Genomic DNA, 16,844 nt, shown 5'->3' with positions numbered 1-16,844 from the left:
GACTGTAGGGGTCGAAGGTGACATGGGTTCTCGCTTTGGGTCTGTGAGCCGAAGTCGTTTACCCTGTCTCAAGGTCTCAAGGGAGTGGATAAAACTGGGGGCTCTCATCTCTTCTCTAGGGGAGATTCTGGTGGCTCTCCTCAGGCGCGGGGGCCCTGTGTTTGTGGGTGCTCCGCTCCCGGACCCACGCCGGCCCCTCACGACTCTCCAGTGAGCTGCTTCCGCTCTGCCATGTGGGTTCTTGGCACAGAACATAGGCACCAAATTCTTCCACTTCCACGTGAGCAGTTTGTCTGGAACTCTGCCCCGGTACCTCACCACGTGACCCTTCCCCTCACTTCCCCTGTCCCCTCGTACGAAGCCCCAGGTTCCTGTTTTTGAAACTCTGGGAGAGCTGAACACAGGGCACAAAAATCCTGCTCATTTTCTCTCCCAATTTAACAACAATGTGACTTTAACCCCTTGGCAATCAATGTGGGTCAGGATTTCCTGGCAGTAAACATTGAAGGACGGAGAAAGAAGTCAGCCCTCCCGCCACCATGCCAAGCCAGTCCAGGCTTGCTTTCGGGGGGGGGAGGGGGGGGAAGAAAAGAAAACCTTTCAGAATTTCTGGGAAAAGAAAGAAAGAAAGAAAGAAGCACCGAACGGGCAGATGAATTGTGGGTATCGGCGTGCAAAGGCGCGGTAGGAGAGTTCTTGTTAGTCACCTGCCGGGGTGCGGGTTTCACTGTGGATTGTTTCTTCCCACCTGCGGTGGCTCTGTCCGTCGGCACGGGAGAGGCATCCCTTCTTAGCAAGGAGGGAAGCAAGCGTGTCAGCGAGGACACCCCGCCCCAGGGATGGGTGCAGGCTCTGTGGCAAGGGGCGCCCGGAGGCCTAAGCCGTTTTGGCCGCCATGCCGCCATGCCATCGTGTCTCTTGGGAAGGGCAGGGCAAGGCAAGAACGGGTGCAGAAAGGGGGCAGACACGGCTCTCTTCCGGGGAAGCCGATGTTTCTTGGAGCGATCCATCAGATTTAATTTCATGTTGATACACTTTGATTAAGAAATAGCTCCACGTACCAAAGCCAGCATGGTAATCGGGGCATGGGTCTATGGACGATTAAACTTGGTTATAAATCTACGGCATTCCTCCCGTATGGAACACAGAGACGATGGGGGATGGGCTTCGTGGTAAATGAGGGAGAACAAGAAAAAAATCCATCCTTCCTCCTTTTAAAAAAAAATTTTTTTTTTTGCCAGTCCTGGGCCTTGAACTCAGGGCCTGAGCGCTGTCCCTGGCTTCTTTTTTTTTTTTTTTTTGCCAGTCCTGGGCCTTGGACTCAGGGCCTGAGCACTGTCCCTGGCTCTTTTTGCTCAAGGCTAGCACTCTGCCACTTGAGCCACAGCGCTGCTTCTGGCCGTTTTCTGTATATGTGGTGCTGGGGAATCGAACCTAGGGCCTCGTGTATCCGAGGCAGGCACTCTTGCCACTAGGCTATATCCCCAGCCCCCCCTGGCTTCTTTTTTGCTCAAGGCTAGCGCTCTGCCACTTGAGCCACAGCGCCACTTTTGGCCATTTTCCATATATGTGGTGCTGGGGAATTGAACCCAGGGCTTCATGTATACGAGGCAAGCACTCTTGCCACTAGGCCATATTCCCAGCCCCTTCTCTCCCTCTTATCTTCCCTCCTTTCCTCCTACTTCTTCTATCTCTCCTTCTTCCCTCCCTCCCTCCCCCCTCCCTCCCTCCCTCCCTTCCCTATTAAAGACACCATTGTTGCACCCCATAACTTCATGGAGGTTAACCACATCTCTACCACTGAGCCCCAGGAATCCAAGGAGATCAGTGTTTTCATATCTGAGTTATAGAAAGAATTAGATCAAAGCTTACAGTTCCTTTCAAATAATCCAACAGTAACCGCAGGAGACAAATGGGAAAGCCCAGTGAAGGAAGCGCAGGTTACTCTGGGGTGAGCGCTGGGTGTGGGCTCGCGCGCGCATCGCCTGTACCCTCTAGAACCTTCCCCTGGCAACCTGACAGAGCCCAAACCAGCCTGGGAGCGTGTGTACCCCGCGGCTGGGCTCGCCCGATCCTCAGGTTTCTCCAGGAGGAATAGGATTCGTTCTCGGGGGCCTATCCCTCCCCCGTGTCCCTCTTCCTTCTTAAACTTCTGACGGGCCTCTCCTCACCGGGGCCCAATGCGGCTCTCTCCTCCGGCTCCCCGGGGGGTTCCCTCAGCCCTGCGGTTCCTGTTCTGCTCCAGTTAAGAGCTGCGGGACGGGGAGAAGCCACGCTTTGGCCCTCAGTTTGGATAAGCTGAAGCCAGGAGACTTTACCCAAGTCAGACCGTGCTTGAGAGCAAGCCCTGACCTAGACCTCCACAGCCCCCTGGCTTCTCCGCGCCTCCCCCTGCAGGAAAGTTCACGGCTCTGGAGGCGATGGGGCCGGAGGGCAGAGCTGCTCCGTGCCCGCCGGGCCCCGGGCCGAGCCTGGGCACCTCCGTCTCCTGCAGCGCCAGCCGCGAGTGGCAGTTCAGAAGCCCGCTCAATGCGCTTCTGCTCCCTCACAAACAAATGACAGCCTGACAAGAATCATTCACACTCCAGAGAACAGGCACACAACCACAGCTCTTAAAAAAAAAAAGAATCTTTGCCAGCCAGTCATTCAGTGGATAAACAAAAGCACTGGCTGAGCTCACTCAGAGGAGGGGAGCAGACCCCGAGTGCTTTCCTCCCGCACTGCATCGATGACGACGATGATGATTAATTATGATTGTTGTTGTTGTCAGGTGCTAGGGATGAAACCCAGGGCCACACACACACACGCAGTGGACAAATGCTCTACTACGGAGCTCTCTCTCCTGCCCCAGAATGCTTTGCCTATTCTTGAACGAACACTACGAGTGCACCCATGTCACACCACGCTACCTCTGCTGACCTTGGCGATGGACTGCTTCACCTGGTCTCCCGGGGGCGTCTTTCCTTTGGGCTCCCCCCCCCCCCAGTGGTTTCTTCTGAGCAAACGCCAACTCGCGTGGGCTCCGCGGAAAGAGCTCGAACGTCTTTTTGCTCAGCGGCAAGCGTGGGGTTTCCGGGACCGTTGGCAAGGCCACTTTCCCGAAGGCCCCCGGTCACAAACACGGCGATGCCCGGACTCGAACGTCTAGCCGACGGTTTATTCCTCACTCACAGAGCGAGCGCAGCCAGGTCCCTGCCGTCGCCGGCACACGGAGCGGGGAGCCGGCCGGCGCCCCAAGATTTCCGCCCCCCCCCCCATTGATTGTTTTATGACAAACCATGGCGGTGAGAATGGTGTTTTTTTTTTTAAACCATCCTGTTGATTTTCATCCACACGCATGGGGGTCACGTGACAGAGCTCACACTCAGCGAGATCCCCGTGCCAGGCAGTAAGCAGAGCCCCTCCCGTGACCACGCTGCCTTCAGGAAGAGGGGTGCCCGGCTTCCGGGGTGTGGTGTGTGTGTGTGTGGCTCAGAAGGGGCTGCGGCTGGAACAAACCACCCTGGGGTGTGTGTGTGGGGGGGGGGATCCCCGCTTCCACCCTGAGCATGAGCCCGAGATTCCCAGCCCTTATTCTGCTGGGCAGGATGCTGGGAAGCACGGTGAGCCGGGCGAAGCTGCTGGGGAGGAGAGCTGGGGGTTGGGCGCGTCCGTGCTGCACAGCTGCGCATGGCCCTAGGAAATAAGATAGAGGAGGAGGAAGTGGAGCCCAGGCCGCCCAGAGGCGCAAGCCGGGGAGGCAGCTGGCGTGTCCCCGGGTGAGGTTAAACGAGATAAAATTCAAGAATGGCCTCTTCAGTCCAGTCATTTCCTTGTTCCAAGGTCCGGGGTAATTGGTCATTCCCCACGCGGCCTTCCCCCGGGGCCGGGCCCGAGAGCGACGCCGAGGAGCTGAACCTCACGGTGGGTGTGCACGCGGTACCGTGGGGTGCGGCCAGGCCCCCTCCTCACGTCCCACCCTGGGAGAAGCCGGCGCGTCAGCAAAACCCCCCCTATCAACGCGGATCTGAGGTCTCTCGGGGCCCCAGCCAAGAGATAGCAGAACCGCCCAGAGATAGATGCTATCAAATGAATAATATGACCGCAACGATAAAGAGCAAATCTCATTGGAAATAACATTTTGGGTTTCCCCCTCCCCCTCCCATATTCCTCTCTGAGGTAAGTCTGCCCTCCCCCCCCCCCCACCTCCTGCTTAACTTGATTTTGCAAGATAAGGAGAAAGAGACAGCCCAGACAATTCGATCTCAGTTTTGTGTAATCAGCGAATGGATTATTTCAGTTTGGCTCTGTGTCTGCTTCTTGTTCTAGATACTCACCAGAGGCAAATCTGCCCCTATCTAGATCCACCGAGGGTGTCTAGTTTGGTGAGGCAAATACTGACTTAGTGAGAGTCCTCTGTTGAAAGTCCAGTGATTTCAAAGGACCTTGCCAACAGTTTTTAATTCAATTAAACAAATACAGTTTGAGTTCCTGCGGGTGCGTGCGTGCACGCGGGGTGGCCTGACAAACACTTGGCCCCCGAACCCTGAGAAGCTTAAAGTCAAGCTTTCTCTTTTCCTTTCTACTGTTTTTTGTTTTTTGTTTTTTTGGTTTGGCCCTTTCTCTTAAAATAATTTAATAGCTCTTTATTCCAGAAAGCGTCTCCAACGATCTTATTTTAACTCAAGGATTGAAAGCCAGCAAGTCAACCGGGCTGTGATTGTAAAGTGATGTGCAGTGACTTGTGTATCTCAGAGCGAGGCTGGGGGTGAGTCAGGCATTGAACTCCTCGGCCCCGCGCTGGTCCCGCGCCCTCCTCCTGGTGTTTAGACGCCCAGAGGGGGGGTTGTAAGGTGAGCTGCTCTGGGGGCCTCCATCCAGTCAGCCCCCCCCGCCCCCCCCCAAGCCCCAGCCCCAGCCCCTCCTCCGCGTGGCTCCCATCAGCGGCTGCCATCTCCTCTACGTGTTCACTTCCCTTCACTCCTCTATCTGGGAATGAAACAAATTACAGGTCCGCAGTCCCGTTTGACCCCGGTCCTGTCCCCTGGAAGGCATCAGCTGCCTGGTCCCCGTGACTCACGACCCAAACAACACGGGGAAAACACTGTCTGGAATGGGAGGGAGCTGTGACGGCCAGGTGCGCGGCGGGGGGGGGGGGGCGGGGGGACGGGGGACAGAAGACACCTGCACCCAGATCTCCCAGGCACCCCGCGGGGGAGCGTCACAGCTGGCCCAGAGGAATGAGGGACCGCGGGGCTCACCCTACTGCGCGCCCTGGGGCGGGTGTCCCAGGCCTGCCGTGGGGGGTCTTAGGGCAAAGGATCTAGACCTCTCTAGACCTCAGCTCTGCCGGTGAGCAGAGGATAATAATAACTAACAGGAGCTGGGAGATGGCCCTGTGGCTTGAAGGCAGAGAAGGCTCCCAGCCCTTTTGAAAGGGTGAGCGTGGGATCCAGGGGTGCTACTGACACGGCGGATCCAGGCGTGCTACTGACACGGCGGATCCAGGGGTGCTACTGACACGGCGCACCAACCACTCTCCTCTGTGGGAGTGGGAAACCTCGCTTTCCTAAACGTCTCTCGCCGACAGATCTCTCCCTGCGGATTTTACTCCTGCTAAATAGCTCAGTGAGAAGGAAAAAGCAGCTTGAAGAGAGTCATCGACGTATACTGAAAAGTAGTTACCACCCCCTAGCGTGCACCTGGGCGTGTGGAGAGTTACACCCAGCCCGGCAGGGGTGTGTGTGGGGGGGTCCTTGACAATTTGCGACCTTGTGCGGCGCCCGCAGCTCTGACTGTATCATCAACCGACGTAGAGACCACCCTGTCCGTAGTTCGCATCCCCCTGCCAGCTGGTGGCAGAATGGGGACCAGGATTCAGGGACCGTTTTGTTCTTTTTTTCGGGGTGGGGGGGTGTGGTGGTCATGGGGCTTGCATTTGGGGTCTGGGCACTGTCTCTGAGCTCTTTTGCTTGAGGCTAGTGCTGTACCCCTTTGAGCCACAGCATCACTTCTGATCTTCTGGTGGCTCTTTGGAGATAGGAGCCTCCTGCTTGGGCTGGCTTTGAACCACGATCTTAGATCTGAGCCTCCTGAGTAGTTAGGAAGACAGGCGTGAGCCACTGGCACTGGCAATTTTGTTGCCTTTTAAAATGGGTGCAGGCGGTGTGCTCAGCCTCCTGTCAGACAAGAGCGCTGCTTCCTGGAAAACTTAATCTCAGGAACCCTTAAAGTCCTTCTGAGTGTCAGAAGCTGCGGGCGCCGGGGAGGCAGCTGCTTGGAGTGCCATGTCCAGCAGGCCTGGGGCCCGAAGGCCGAGCCCAACACCACTAACCTCTGCGGAGTCACCGCCAGAGAACCTCTAAAACACCGCGGGAGCACCGGAAAACACCGCTAGAGCGGCGCTAAGACACGGGCTAGAGCGGCGGGGCGGCTTAGACCCCAGACACGAAGAGCAGGAAGGCAAGCTTCTCCGCGCTGTACTCCCCAGTGTGTTCTTACACCCGGCTAAACGCTGTAGGGGCTGGACCGTGTGCGTGCGTGCGTGCGTGTGTGTGTGTGGGGGGGGGGGGGGGGGTCCTGGGGCTTGGACTCAGGGCCTGGCGCTGTCCCTGAGCTTTTCCACTCAAGGCTCCCCCACTTGGAGCCCCGGCGCCCCTTCCAGTGCGTCCTCTTAGTCGTCCCAAAGGGTCCACGACAGCACAAGGCCTGGGTCCTTTCTCAAGACAGCGCGAACCTACCCCATGGGAAGCCATTTCCTGCATTTCAGACGGGGCCTGCGTGGCCCCAACTCGATAACCCTCTGCCCCTCCCCCCTCACGCCCTCCCCCTGCCCCCCCCCCCCCCCCCCCCGGTCAAGAGGGCCGAAGAGCACTCACTGATTTGTCCGTGGTCTTGCCGGTCAGGATGGCCCTCGCCTTGGCCTTGGTCAGCGGGAAGGACTTGATGTAGGAGTCGTACAGTGCTTGGCCAGGGCCGGAGGTCGGCCGACTCCGGGTTCAGCTGGTCCATGTCGCTGGAGATCTCCGCCAACAGCTTCTCCTTCTCCGCCTGCGGCATCCGCCCGAACCTGATGGCTGCGGAGCAGAGGAATGGCGGGGGGCCCCCGGTGAGCTGCTTCGGCCCCCTGTTCCACCCGCAGGGCCCCGCCTCACCTCCCCCCCGCCCCTCCCCCCCAGGCCCAAGGCCGGGGTTCTGCCTCCACCCTATCTCATGACAGTGGCCACAGACAACAAGCAAAAAAATTAAATGGTTCACTCCCTTAATTAAAAGTTGTAACGTCTGATCTGTCAGGAAGGCCAAAGGGTCTGTTTAGCAAAGGGAGGAGGAGATGTTTAGTGAACCATGCCATGACGGAGACGAACTCCTATTCAACCCTCCAGACCCAACTCAAATGGCCCCTTTTCTCTGGGAGGTCTTTGAGGGCAATGATTCCGTCCTCTGTCCACACTGTGCTGTATCTGCTTTGCACGCCTACTCGTTCTAACCACTGAACAATGTCTGATTTATCTTGGAGTCTCGTGACACCCGGCCTGACACTCCAGAAGATCTAGCTAGCCACGTGTTTCATGAGTTAAACAAGGCATGGTGGCGGCATTCAGAGCCTCGCCGGCATGGGCTTGGTTCTTCCGGGTTATCGGGGTGCAGCGGTGGCGTGTGTGTATTTCACTTATTAGGCCAGGCAATTTGTGTTGTGTGTTCTGGTCCTGAGATTGAACTCAGGGCCTGGACTCTGTCTTAGAGCCTTTGTGCTCAAGGCTGGTGCTCTACTGCTTGAGCCACGCTCCCCTTCTGGCTTTTTGGTGGTTCGTTGGAGATTAAGAGTCTCTCGGACTTTCCCGCCTGGGCTGGCTTTGAACCGTGATTCTCAGCTCTCAGTCTCTGAGTAGCCAGGATTAGAGGCGTGAGCTATTGGTGCCTTGATTGTAGGTTGTTTTTTTTTGTTGTTGTTTTTAAGGGGCAAAAGCCAGCTGTGCCTCTTTGCGGGCGAGGGAGGGAGTCCCCAGGCAGGAGCCCAGAGCAAGGCCACACAGACACAGAACAAATCCTGAGATCTAGCCTGCCCTCCTCTCCATCGGTGTCCTGAATGAAGCGTTTGGTTTGGGTGCCGGGGATAGAACCAGCCCACACCCAGCTTCTGGTTTCCTGCCTCTGGGGCGGACTTGGAAAACCAAGACAGACTCGACTCAGGAGAGAAATACCAGCCGCACAATGCCCATACACCGTGCCATCTCCCGTCTTGCGTCTTGGTGGGAGGGGGTGACGCTTCGGCTAACGGGTCACCCAGGCGCTGGGTGAGAACTCGTGGAAGGCAGCGGGCCCCCCCCTTGACCTCCGTGGCTAGGGGACCACCAGCTCTGTGGTTTCCACAAAGTTACTTAATGTCTCTGGTCTCAGCACGGGGTAGAGGTTCCTTCTTTCAGCTCTAATTTCAGCTCTAAAATTCCACGAATGTCTGTACACATAGTACCTGGGAGCATACTCTACTTTTTTTTTTTTTTTTAAGCAAGCTCATCCTGACTGTTGCGCAGGTCTAGAACATGTGACCCTCAGCGACTTCTAGAAGGCTGACATTTGGTTTCTAGTGGGACAATTAATCCCCTGGGGGGGGGGTTGAGCCCAGGCCTTGGTGTCACCCCTGGAAATGCAAAAATCAACAACTAAATAAAAGTACAAACACTCACAGGGAACTCCTGTATCTTGGTTTAAAAACAACAACGCAACAAATTGCTAAATGAAGTGGTAGGGTCCCTTCGGAAGACTAGGTTTGATTACAGGGTAGCAGCTTCTGGAGAAAATATATCATCTTGATACAATCTCTAAATGCCTGCTTCTGGTGTGTGTGCCGGTCCTGGGCCTTGAACTCAGGGCCTGGGCGCTGTCCCTGAGCTTCTTTTGCTCAATGCTAGTGCTCTACTACTTGGGCCACCGCTCCACTTCTGGGTACGGAGCAGCTGTGTGTGGATGGCGTTTCTAGGCAGCCCACAGGCTCCGAGAAAACCCTGGGAGCAACGGGGAGCTCCTCCGTCCTCAACCCCTTCCTTCGGTATCCGAGGCTCCAATGTTTAATTCGTTTCCGGCCCTTGCAAGAACGGAGTACTTGCTAGCTCCTCCACCTCAACAGAACAAATGAATTGTCAAATAAGGTCAAAAGATGATCTTATCAAGGCTGTGATAATGTTCCTTGAAGGTTCTGGAAGGAGAAGACCATGTGTGTCACATAGGTGTGGCTTCCTCTTCCTTTTCTTTGCTTTTTTGGGCTGGGGATAAAGCAGGGCTCGGCATGCTCACCCAAGCCCGTGGGCTGAGATTTAAACAACATTTGCCCATAAACACAAAGCAATAAGAGACCTATATTATGCATGCATTTATGCGCTTCCTGGTACACAACAGGACATCCATTTTACACCAAATACATTCTATGTGTGTAGTGTCTGTAAGTACTAGGAATTACATTTCCTACACACCAACGTGTGAAGTGACAATTTTTAACAGGCCAAGAAATAAATAGCATTAAAAGTAGAGCTGGCACGCTTCCCGGGATATCTCAATGATAATGACCTCGAAGTCAATGATTTCTTCATAAAGACGAAATAAATGTATTGCAACCTGATTGCATCATCTGAAATAGAGCCCTTGGCTTGCAAACTTGCCCTGATGTTTTATGAGGCTTGATATAAAAGGCAATGGGTGGAATTAAACCAGCGGACTCTTTTGCAATCAATGACTGCAGTTGTACAGTGCTACAAAGCAGATGTGGTCAAACATTGAGGGAAGTTGGCCCCCTCCCCAGTCCTGCAGGCCTGTTGATAGCTCTGTTCAGAGCGCATTCTTGTCTTTAGAGGAACTGACCCATATTAACAACTCAGATTCTGTACACATTCTTAAAGGGTCACCAATTAGTGATTGATTGCCAAATATCTTGGTGGTTTCCATTATGAAAAACAAACATCTGCATGGGGCAACAAAGAAAATATATATTTTTTTCAGATACATTAGAGTCGATAGACAAAGCCTGGCTTCCTAAGACTATCTTATCAGATTAATTTGGAGAGAGTAAGGAGAAGAAAGGGGGGAAAAAAAAGAATCACAACAGTAGTTCTGTTGTAGAGCCATATACTTGGTAGGACTCAAGACCTGTGTTAATATCAAGCATGAAAGAAAGAAGGAAGGAGAAAGTAGAAATAAGGAAAGGAACCAAGGAAGGCGGGGGGTGGGGTGGGATTAAATATCCAAGAAATGAATCCTGGACTAACTTGGTCACTTGAGCCGCGATGATTTTTTCAAAGAATTGACTAATCCTTGACAAAAATAACACTATTGAGTTACAGCTAAAATTGGTCCGTGTGGGCCAGTGAACAATCAGAACCAAACAGTAATGAAGAATTAATTTCTTGGAGTGAGCGTGACTTTGGTGATTTTCCCAAGTTAGCACTGCAGTTTATGAGAACATGTGTCTTTTCAGGTCTTCTCCGTTATTTCTCTTAAATTGACCATTAAAATCATGAACTGATTGTGTGTGTGTGTGTGTGAGAAGAGAGAGAGAGAGAGAAAGAGAGAGAAAAACACCCACACACACACACACACACACACACACACACACACACCCAGGGCCTCATCCATGCTAGGCAAGTGCTCTCCACCGAGCTGCCCCCGGTTCTGCAAGCTGGCATTGCGTGGGGCAACCACCTACTCCCAGCAGGGCCCCGGTGCGCGCAGCCCAGATTGGTGGCCCCGGCAGGCACGGGGGCCGGCGGGCACCTACCGTTGTGTGACATCCCCACAGCAAGGCACTTCTGGAACCGACAGTACTGACATTTATTTCTGCTTTTTTTTGTGGATCCGACAGTTGAGATCACACCTGTCATAAATAAGCTTCAATCGGATAGTCCTTCGGAAGAAGCCCTGCAGAGAGACACAGAAAAGCAAGCTTTACACGGCTCCACCTCACGCCGCTGGCCGAGTGGGTAGGGGGGTGGGGCTCTCGGCACCGCGTTCTCGGGGTGACAAGTCCTCATCCTCTCCAGCTCAAAGCCAAAGCCCCCGAGGACTTCCAGGGTCCCTGTCCAGCGCCCAAACGCCGGCCACGTCCAACTGGTGTCATTGAGTGTACCTTGGCACGCGGTTAGGTTTTCAGCTATGCTCTAAGAAGTGCTCTGGATTTAATGAAATGCAAATAAAACACCATGTAATCAGTTCAGTCTCTCTGCGAAGCTTTCCAACAGCATGCCCCGGCCTTTATAATTGTGCTAAGCAGTTTGGCAAAGTTATAATCATTTCATTCTAAAATATGATCGGGGCCAATAAAAATCCACATGTGGATAATTTAAAAAAAATTTCTCTTGGTTGCATAATTTCCTGCAGAGTTTGTTTCACTTGTTATTATTATTATTATTTGTGATGGAGAAGAGAGCCTCATCATTGAAGCCTGCAGACAGAAAGAGATAATAGGAATAACGTGAGAAGCGATGCAGAAGTCCCCAGAAATCTACTCTCGCAAGATGACAAACAAGGCTATTTGGGGCTGACAAGTCTGCTAAATTTCCTCTGGCTTTGGAGAGAACTGAAGCAGTTTTAGTTTTTGTTGTTGTTGTTGGTCGAGAGCCTTGAACTCAGGGCCGAGGCACTGTCCCTGACCTCTCTCGGTCAAGGCTAAGCGTCTACCACTTTGAGTCACAGCACCACTTCCGCTTTTCTGGTGGCTAATCGGAGATAAGGATCTCAAGGAATTACTGCCCAGGCTGGATTTGAACTGTGATCTTCAGACCTCAGCCTCCTGCGTAGCTAGGGTTATAGATGTGAGCAACAGCATCGGTCTGAAGCAGTTTGAAATCAGAAATGTCTTCCTGTTCCATTTTGGGCTTCATAGTACTCCTATCTACTTCTATTGTATTCATCTTAGTAAAACTCAGCTTTTCTTTTTTTGTGTGTGTGTACTGGTCTTGGAGCTTGAACTCAGGGCACTGTCTCCGAGCTTTTTTCCTCAAGGCTATTACTCTAACATCTGAGCCATATCTCCACTTCTAAAACGCAACTCTTCATCGACTCCAACTTCTCTGGTCCTGTTTGGTACAAAAAGCAATGGCTTAGAATTGGTTCTGCCATTGGTGTGTATTTTGACTTTCTCCAGAATTCATCGACTGTAGATATTCATCTGCTGTGAAACATATTTTTCATTGTTTCAGAATAACCTGCAAATATGCTCATTTCACGTGCATGCGTGGGAGAGTACAGGCACTTTATGTTCTCTCAGTGCCCAGGATTCCATTGTCTTCGTGCTTCCATGGTTGCTACTGAGCAGTCTCCTGTCCTCTGGTTGTAAGGTGATCTTTCCCGGGTGATTGCTCTCATGTCTCGTGCTCATCAGGAATCTGTAGTTCTACTGCAACGTGGATTTTTCACTTATTTTCCAGATATGCTTTCTAAATCTTGGCTTTAGTTATTTTTTTTTTAAATCAGTTCTGGGATTCCAATAAATACTTTATTTGAATTAATATTAATTCAAATGAATAAACTTTTCTTATTCCAGAACCCACAAAACCAAGTGCATTCTCAGCCTGTTTTTCTTTCTGTTTTTCCTCAACAACTTACTCTTGCCGTTGGCAGGCAGTGTGTGAGCTCGTCAGATGGGCCGCCTCGTATATCGTTCCTCGAGGTGACTTCTGGCTTGGATTGTTTGTGTCTGTTTCACAATGTTTTCCAACTCCTCCTTCACTGCTTTATTTTAAACAAAACTTCATGGGCAATGAGGTCTCGGATTGGCATTTATCTGACGCTGAGATTAAAAGCCCTGTGCTGGGCCCACACCCAGATTCTCCGTGTGTGTGGTCTGGGGAGGCTGAGTCTACACTATGGGTATCAGGAGAAAACATATGAAAGGCTATCTGACTGGGAGCAGGGCGGTCCTGCAGACGCTGACGAGAGCTGACTACGTGGTGCTGTAGACAGACTGTAGTTACTTGTACGGGTCCTAGAGCATCGTTCAGCAGGGGGTAAGCATGTGATCGTCACGGTGGGTTTGATTGTGTCCCCCAAGGGTCTCTGAGTGAACGTTCAGTCCCCCTGGTGGGGTATGAGAAGATGGAGTTTAATCTGATGGTGGTGGTTAAAGGTGGGGGACCCCCCGGGGGAGATGATCAGGATTCGCTAAGGCCTTTTAGGGTGGGGCCACTCCTGATTGAATCCTGATGACTCTGTAAGGGCAGCGTGGGTGCAAGGCCAGGTGATGGACAGACAGAGAGACAGACAGGCAGACACACACACACACACACACACACACACACACACACTCACGCTCCTTTCTTTTAACACGTGACGAAGCCCTGGACTTTTGGGCAATGCGAGACCAGCCTGGGGAAACATGTTAGTGGGCTCCTCCAGCAGCACCCAACACCTGGGCGCAGTGCCCGCTCTTGCCATCAATTGGCCGAGGAGGAGCCAGGCGGGCGATGGTTTCAGGCAGCCCAGATCCGAAGGCTCTGCGCGTCCATCTCCACAGAAGTGGCCTGGCCTGGCCTATCCTGTGCCCAGTCTCTACCTCTGCATCGTGACCCGGTTTTCTCGTTTGTGGGTGTTGTGTGGCCGTGCTGGGAACGAAACCAGGGCCTTGCCTGCGCCAGGCAGGCGACCGCCTCTGGACAGGGCTGTTCCCCCGTCCCTAGCGAGCAGTTCCCGCATCTGCAGCGCAGTCCTCAGCGAGCCCATCCGTGAGCGCGAAGCGAGACCGGGACGCCAACCTCCTGGCCGCACGCGCCCTTCGCGGTCTCGCTCTGACTCCTGGCACAAACCATCAGAACAAAGCAAACCTGCCAGACCCTAGGGCCGGAGGCTCCCCACCTCAAAGGACCGGCGTGAGGACGGGCGGAGGGCGGGCAGGGGGGTGGGCAGGGGGGCGGGCGGCGCTGCCGCCACCCACGCTCCTCAGGTTCCGACACCCCGTGCGGCTGCAAGAAGGGAGTTCTGCCCCCAAAGCAAAGGACCGCGGCCTCTGACCCCGGCTCCGGGGACGGAGTGGGGGCCCGGGCCGCTCCGGGGCGCGCTCTGGGGTGAAGGCGCGTTACCTTGCAGCCCTCGCAGGCGTGGACCCCGTAGTGGAAGCCGGACGCTTTGTCCCCGCACACGCGGCACTCGATGGCCATGAGGGAGCTGGAGGGCTCCTCGTGGGGCCGGTTGTAGAGCTGCGTCTTCTCCGAGTAGTAAGGCGGGGAGGCCGGCTCCACCTTGATGGCACCTGTGCTCGGGGGGGGGGGGGGGGATGCCAGATGGTTACCTGGGACATGCAAAGTGGGGAGCTGAGGGAGAGACCGCCCGAGCCCCCCCCCCGCCCCCCGCGGCTTCCGGAGCTCAGCCCGGGCTTGGAGATGGCACCGTGCCGTTCACTTCATTTCATTGACACGTTGCATTTTTTTAAAAAAGCATTTGCAAACACTTGCAAGAGAAACACAGAAGGGCCTGGCCGTGAAAGGTCACGGCTCGAAGGTGCCCAACGCTCCAGGCTGAGGGGGAAAGGGTGGTGTGTAAAAACGATCTCTGATAAGGAGCGGGCGAAACCTCCAGAAAGCTGGTACTACATCTACTGGTTAGGTTCAGGCCGACTCCATTTCCATATTAGGCTCTAACTGAAAACCACACAGATAAATACGACTGCCTACCCTATTTATCGAAGAAAGAAAAAGAGAAAGAACTAGCAATACAGAGAGTTCATACTTATTGTCAGGCAATGGTTGACAATGGGAGACTGCCACCCACAACCAGATATGAATCAAGGAAACAGCGTTACAGAAATTGTCCTTTATCGTGAAAAGTGCAGCCCTAGTTTTTCTTGAGTCTGACGTGTTGATGTTAGCTCGTGGCATGATGATTTATCAAGAGGATGCGATGTAAATTGGTGCCAGGAAAGCAGGTTTCAGCGTAAATTCCACCAACTACAGATTAGAAGGATAAGAAAACCCCTTCCAGTCATGCTCATTTGGTGGCAATAAATTATGTAAGCTCACTTATGACGATGACTTAAATTACAAGGGGTCAAGAGAAGTCAAAGCTCGGATGACGGACTCTCAGACTCTCGAGAAGGAAGCAAGCATGGGGTTGGAGACGTGGCTCAGTTGGTCCGACACTAGCCAACGAGTGAAAGTGGATGCAGGTACCAAGTTCCAGTCCTGGTCTCGGGCCTAGGCAGGGAGCAAAAGGAAGCAAGCAAGAAAGGAGGCGCCGGGAAAGGGAAGGCGGACACAGGCCACCTTCCTCTGTGGCCTCGCGCAGAGAATCACGGGTGGAGACGTGAAGGACAAGGGCCCGTCTCTGCCGAGAGGGTGCGGGAGTTTGTGAGACTGAAAAGGGGCCCACCTCCGGCCTCAGCGGGCTGAAGGGAGGACATGAACCGCATACTTTGGTATTCTTGCAGCTTCAGGTCGTATTTGTAATCCGCCGTATTGAGGATCGGCTCGGCCCTGGCGAACGGGATGTCTTCGTAGTGCGGGTTGGAGATGCTGGAGAAGTCCACGGTGGTGAAGGGCTTGATGTCGAAGGCGTGGGGGTGCTCGTCCATCACCGCCAGGTCCACCGAGCCCAGGCCGAAACTGGTGGGCCAGAAGGGCATCTCCGTGTCGACCATGGCGGCTTCTGAAACGCAAGAGAAGAACGGAGCCTGGAGTCAGGAACCGGGGGACAGCGCCGCGGCCCGTGGCTGCCCAGACGGGAAGCCGAGCCTTTCTTTCCACAAGGCCCCCCCCCCCCCCGAGTTCAAACCTAGCACCGCCAAATACAACAAACAAGTTTTACTCCGGACTAATCTTCACCTGTCACCCCCCCCCCCCAACAAAACAAAACAAAATGAGAGGGGAACAAGAAGCGATGCAGCAGACGGGGCGGGACACAGGGGCTCCGAGGCGCAGGCGCCGCCGGCCACGTGTGTTTCCTTGAGCTGAGTTTTGTCATCACGGGAAGGGAACCAGAACCTCGCCAGTTTGGGTGCCAAGTGTCCTGTGAGCTTGTGAGCCTGGGCTGGGTGTACGGCTGAAACCTCCACGCTATGGCCGCCTGTCTGACTCGGTTTCTCTGGGACCAGTTCGCTAGCATCCACAGTGGCGCCATCCAGGCAGCCCGGAAGGTGATAATGGGAAGGTTTTGCTCCACAACCTGGGTGCAGCGCTGTGCGGAACCCAGGACTGCGAGCTCAGGAGAGAACGCAAGAGCTGCCCATCGGAGCCCCTGGCGGGGGGCGGGGGGGAGAAGGAGGAGGGCTGGAGAGAACAGGTGACTTTTCTCAAGGTTCCCGAGCGAGGAGCAGCGGGTTCAAGTCTAGAGCGGTGCAGAAAGCCCCTCTGGCGGACGGAGGCCGTGGAGGGAGGCCGGCTCTCCCGGCCCCTCCGGGAAGACGCCTCCTGCCTTTTCCCAGAGCGCCCAGGCCAGCGCCCGCGTGACACCAGGGACTTCAGGTGTGGTCTTCCTGAGATAAAGAACGTGCTTCTCGAATACCGAGAAGGAGCGGATTTGTGCGAAATGGCTTCCGTGACTCTGAGAGGCGCCTCAGGCCTGGGCTGGGTGTTCTGTGTGGGAATACCCACGCTGGACGTTCCCAAACGAACTCAGGTTATCCGTGCAAGCTGTGAAGGTGGGGAGGTTTCCCGGGGCTCAGGGACCCCCAGAAAACAATCGTTGCCCCTCGGGAAGGGGCCCGGCAGCCATGGAGCTCTGTCCTCCCTCTCCAAAGTCATCTACCCCAACTCAACCCGTCCCTGCTGCCGTGTCCCGCCCCGGCGGGCTCCGCATCGCCACGGGCCTCTCCCACCCTCACGAGGCCCCGCGGCTGGACCACGGGCCCGGCGTCCAGGTGCCGCTCGGCCCTCTCTCCTGACACCCACTCA

General features: G+C 54.5%; 1 protein-coding gene across 1 annotated transcript in view; it reads right to left on the bottom strand.

Moving 5' to 3' along the window:
* The window catches only part of Pparg (peroxisome proliferator activated receptor gamma), a 46,313-nt gene that overhangs the window by 13,661 nt on the left and 15,808 nt on the right, over positions 1 to 16,844 (bottom strand). The window contains 6 exon segments of the mRNA XM_048356290.1: positions 6,858 to 6,951; positions 6,953 to 7,055; positions 10,745 to 10,814; positions 10,816 to 10,884; positions 14,040 to 14,209; positions 15,325 to 15,600. Of these exon segments, the coding sequence (XP_048212247.1) occupies positions 6,858 to 6,951; positions 6,953 to 7,055; positions 10,745 to 10,814; positions 10,816 to 10,884; positions 14,040 to 14,209; positions 15,325 to 15,600 (782 nt within the window).

The sequence above is a fragment of the Perognathus longimembris genome, chromosome 10 (assembly GCF_023159225.1).
Source record: "Perognathus longimembris pacificus isolate PPM17 chromosome 10, ASM2315922v1, whole genome shotgun sequence".
NCBI classification, from domain to species: Eukaryota; Metazoa; Chordata; class Mammalia; order Rodentia; family Heteromyidae; genus Perognathus; species Perognathus longimembris.
The sequence above is the reverse complement of the archived record's forward strand: the minus strand, read 5'-3'. Positions and strand labels throughout refer to the sequence as shown.